At 69.1% G+C, this 4,260-nt stretch overlaps 1 protein-coding gene across 1 annotated transcript in view; it reads right to left on the bottom strand.

Annotated features, from left to right (window-relative positions):
• Positions 1-6: 6 nt before the first annotated feature.
• The window catches only part of LOC112961427 (transcriptional repressor scratch 2-like), a 5,498-nt gene continuing 1,244 nt past the window's right edge, over positions 7-4,260 (bottom strand). Inside the window, 4 exon segments of the mRNA XM_026056592.1 lie at positions 7-535; positions 677-976; positions 978-1,011; positions 2,028-2,096. Coding sequence (XP_025912377.1) covers positions 332-535; positions 677-976; positions 978-1,011; positions 2,028-2,096 — 607 coding nt within the window. The 3' untranslated portion in view covers positions 7-331.

Raw genomic sequence — 4,260 nt, 5'->3', positions numbered from 1 at the left:
GGTCCCTGTCCCCGTCCCCATCCCCAGCAGAAGGGCATGGGGACACCCTGGCACTGCAGCCGTCCCAGAGGGACCCCAGGGCACGGGAGCCCGGGGACGAGGGGGGGGGGGGGCTCTGTCACCATCCCAGCCGGAGGAGCACCGGCTCTGCATCCGGCCCCGGAGACAGGCCCAGCTCAGCCCCCGGGAACCCCGGGGGGACCCCAGGCCGTGTGAGCCCAGGACCAGGGCAACCCCAGAATTTGGCCCGGCTCAGCACGGGGGGACCCTGGGGGGACCCAGCCCCGGCCAGGGCTGGAGCCGTGCGCGAGCCGCTGCGGAGCTGGCCCGGCTAGCGCAGGTCGGGTGTGGAGGAGCCCAGGTAGGTGCGGAGGTCGCTGAGGGTGGACGGGATGATCTTGGCGGGGATGGTCTCCCGCTTCAGCTCCTTGTGGGCCGCATAGCGGTGGCATCCGCCGAAGGAGTAGAAGTAGTCCCCACCCTGGCTGCCCTTAATCCAGAGCACATCGATGGGGGGCACCCGGTCCGGATCCTCCTGGGAAGGGAGAGAGGTCCGGGAGCAACGCAGACCCCCGACAGCCCCCGATCCCACCTGTGCCGGGGCCGCGGTGCTGCGAGCTTCCCCTGGCAGTGCCCCAGCACCCCCAAGGCGGCGTGGCGGAGGGCCCGCAGTTACCTGCAGTGTCTCCACCAGGCTCTGCACCTTGCCTGGCTCCAGCACCGAGGGGATGGGCCGGATGAGGACGTGCAGGGGCACATTGTGCACGGCCGAGATGTGCTGCGTGTGGATGCTCCCGTCGCCGGCCTYGGCCATGGCTGCTGCCGGGAACCGGCCGGGCCCTTCCGCCCGGCTGCCCAGCCCGGCCCRGCGCTCCGCCCCGAGCAGCGTGGCTCCCAGCCGGGCCGCCCCGCTTCCTCCTGGGCCTGCCATCGCCATCGCCCGCGCTGGCGCTGGCCCCGGCAGTCGCCGCCCCGCGGTTTTGCAGCGTCACAGTGAAGCAGCAGGACGGGCTGGGCCGAGGCGGCTGGGCCGGCGCCGCCGCTTGCCCCCGGTGTGCCGCGTGCGGATGCGGCTGGGCGTCCTCAGCTGGGGCGGCTGGAGCGGGGCTGGGGCTCGGGGGGTGATGCTGTGCCCGGCTGCCCGTCCCCACGCAGCGGCTGAGCCCTGCCGCGGAGGAGCCGGGGGCAGCGGGACAAGCTGGGGGGGCCACCTCTGCGCCGGCCCCAGCAGGGCCGTGGGGCTGCACGCCCCCCGGGACTCCCCTTTGCAGCCCCTGCACCGCTGCATGAGGGTTTGCTGTGCGGGTAGCTCAGCCGAGGCCTGGGAGGTGGCTGCTCCTGGTCCTGGCGATGCCCGGAGCCTCCCTGCTTCCCCACCCCAGAGCTGGCTCACGCAGAGCCGTCCGGAGTCCTCCACGAGGAACAGGCAGCGTTAGGCAACCCCGAAATCCGAGCGGCAAAGAAAGGGTGTCGTGGGAGCTGGGCAGCCACCGCTGCGTGGTTCATCCCTGAGTCTTTTTAGGTCRTTTCTCTGGACCGTTGTCCCGAATGGTGCAGAGACTCCAAGGAAGAACCAGGTCTCCCGCTCGCCCCCAGCTCCCGCAAGCAGGTCACCCGCGGTGTGCGAGCGCCTGGGGAACGGGGCCGCGCTGCAGCCAGTGCCCCACGCGAGCCGGGAGCCGAGCAGGAGTCTGCGCCCCTGGAGCCGTCCCCGGCACCGAATCCGTCCCCCACTCCCCGGCCCACGGAGGGACCCCGGGTTTTGCTGCGGGGGGGCTGGTCGGGGGCTCCGGGTGGTGGGAACCTCGACTGTGCAAACAGGCGCAAATCCCGGCCCCGGCACCACTTTGGATGTGTTTTTGCGGGCAAACAGCACCTCGCGGATGTGACCAGTGACTCACCTGCCCTCTGTGAGAGCCGGGGTGACGGTGGCATTCGGGAACGGGATTGCGAGACTCTGGAATCAGCCTGACTTTTTGCAGAGTGAATCAGGCGATGACTCGGCAGGTGAATTATTGTGCTCTCACCTGCCAGGACGTGTCCCAGCACGGCGGCGACTAATCTCACCGGGAGCGCGGGGTCCGGCAAAGGGTTTGCTAATGAGCCGGAGGCTCAAAACAATTTGCCCCCCATTTGGTAACCATTTGTGGAGCCTTTGAAGGGCGCCTGGAACCGGGAGCGCTTGGCTGGCCCCAGGGGAGCGGGCGCTGYTCCTGCAAACCGGCTGGTGCTCGGGCGGGTGGGAACGAGCGCGACTTATTTTGGGGCAGATGTTGTCTGAGCGTCGCCCCGGCCCTGGGGCAGCCCCTCGGGCGCCAGTGCGGAGCACCCCGGGGCTTGGGGCATGCCCATGGCTTGCTTCCCTGCCCACTGGGCGCTCGCGCGTGGCCACCCGCCCCCGTCCATACAAATCCCCCGAGACAGGCGTCTTAGTGGCACAAGTCCCTTTTATATCCCTGAATTGCATTACAAGTAATACTGCAGGTGGCTGCGTCTCCGTAGCCTTGTCTCACTGTGATCTGTCAAATACAAAAACCTGGCAGGAAAAAAAATCAATCATGCACGGAAAATTATTGCTGTAGTGTCTGCTATTTACAGTATGAACAGGGAGCAGGTGCGCGGTGGCCGCGTGCCCGGAAAATGCCCAGTGCCTGCTTCGGCGGCGCCGCTCACACGCTCCGGCCGGGCACTGGCGTGGGCACGGAGCGAAGCGCGCGGACGTCGGCGAGCGTGAAAGTGGGCGCGGGAAATGCTGCGGGGCTCGCRCAGCCGGGGCGATGCTCTTCCCTGCACGTCGCGGATGTGCCCGGGGGTGGCAGGGAGCATCGGGGCGCGCGGGAGGCGTCGAGCCGCGCGGGAGCCCACGGACGCGGCAGGGCATGGGGAGCGCACGGGTGCCAGCGAGGCGGCAAGGAAGACTGCAGGGAGGAAGACTGCAGGGAGGAAGACTGCAGGGAGGAAGGTTGCAGGGAGGAAGACGGTGCAGCGAGGTCCGTGCGTGCAGCCCCCAGGCCTGACGGCGCCGGGACCGGCCCGGGGTGATTGGCACCGCGGCCGCTCGCGGTCCGAGGTAGGAGGAGGCGCCGCGGGGCAGCCGAGGGTGCTCTCCGCTGGGAGGTTGCATAGAAACGCTGCTGCGCTCCCGGGGCAGGAGGAAGAGGAGGCCTCGGCAGCGTGGCGGAAGACGAAGGAGAACGGCTTTGCCTTTGCTTGAGGCTTGCAGAGCGCGGAGCCGGGGCTGCTCRGCGCGGCTGTCCCGGTGTGCTGGCGCCTTCGCACCTCTGCTCCTCGGCGGCGCGGCGCGCGGCCCTGCCAGGTCCCTGTCCCCATCCCTGTCCCTGTCCCCGCAGTCACGGCAGCTCTGCTGCCTCCTGCCAGGCCCCGCAAGCCGTGCAGAAGAGCTGCTGGGCACGGGCACGGCCAAGCCGCTCTTGGCAAATAAATAGTGGAAAGCTTAAATTATAAATAATATAAATAAGAACAAATAAATAGACTCACCCGAACGTTGCAGCAACACCGACCCCTCCTGCTGCGTGGCCGTCGCCCCGGGGCCGCAGCGCCCGCTGCCAGCGGCATCACGGGCCGAGGAGGGGGTCGAGCGACGGCCCCCGGCCGGGGATGGAGGTGCGCGGCTTGGGGTGAGGGTCCTGCCCCRTGGCCCGGCCCCGGCCGCGTCCCCGTGGGGCCGCGCTGCCCGGGAGGTGGCCACGTCTCYGGGAGCCCCTTGCTTCCCCCCCGGCTGCGGCTGCCGGTGCTTTCGGGAACACCGAGCTGTGCCGGATGGGGGGGGGGTCAGCAGGACCCTGGACAGGCTGCGGGGGCAGAGGGCTGCGAGCATCCCCCGTGCCCGGGGAGCTTTGCTCTGCCCCGCGGGGTGGGACAGGACGGGCTGGGGGGCGTCAGCGCCCTCCCCGCCGGCGCACGTCCCCGCCCCCGTTGCCTTGTCACCTCTCCAGCCCTATYGTCCCGTCGGGGCTTCGAACGAGGCGAATTTTTGCCCCCGGAGGGAGCAGGCGAGTGTCTTTTCTCCCCCAGCGGTTGCCGGGAGGAGAAGCAGCAGCTCTAAATAAATAATAGCAATAAATTAAATAAATACACGTGGAAAGTCACGAGTCGAGGGGAGGAGGGTCTCTCCCGAGTCTGGAAGAGGATCCCGGCACGAGTCCCCTGCAGGGAAACCTGCCCGGCTGCGGAGGGGCCCCGAGCGCGTGGGGCGAGGGACCGGCTCCCGCCGCGGGGCCCCTTCTCGCCCCAAATGCT

The sequence above is a fragment of the Apteryx rowi genome, unplaced genomic scaffold (genome assembly GCF_003343035.1).
Source record: "Apteryx rowi isolate R43461 unplaced genomic scaffold, aptRow1 scaffold_0, whole genome shotgun sequence".
Lineage (NCBI taxonomy): Eukaryota > Metazoa > Chordata > Aves > Apterygiformes > Apterygidae > Apteryx > Apteryx rowi.
Note: the sequence above shows the minus strand (reverse complement) of the source record. Positions and strands in the feature narration are given on the sequence as shown.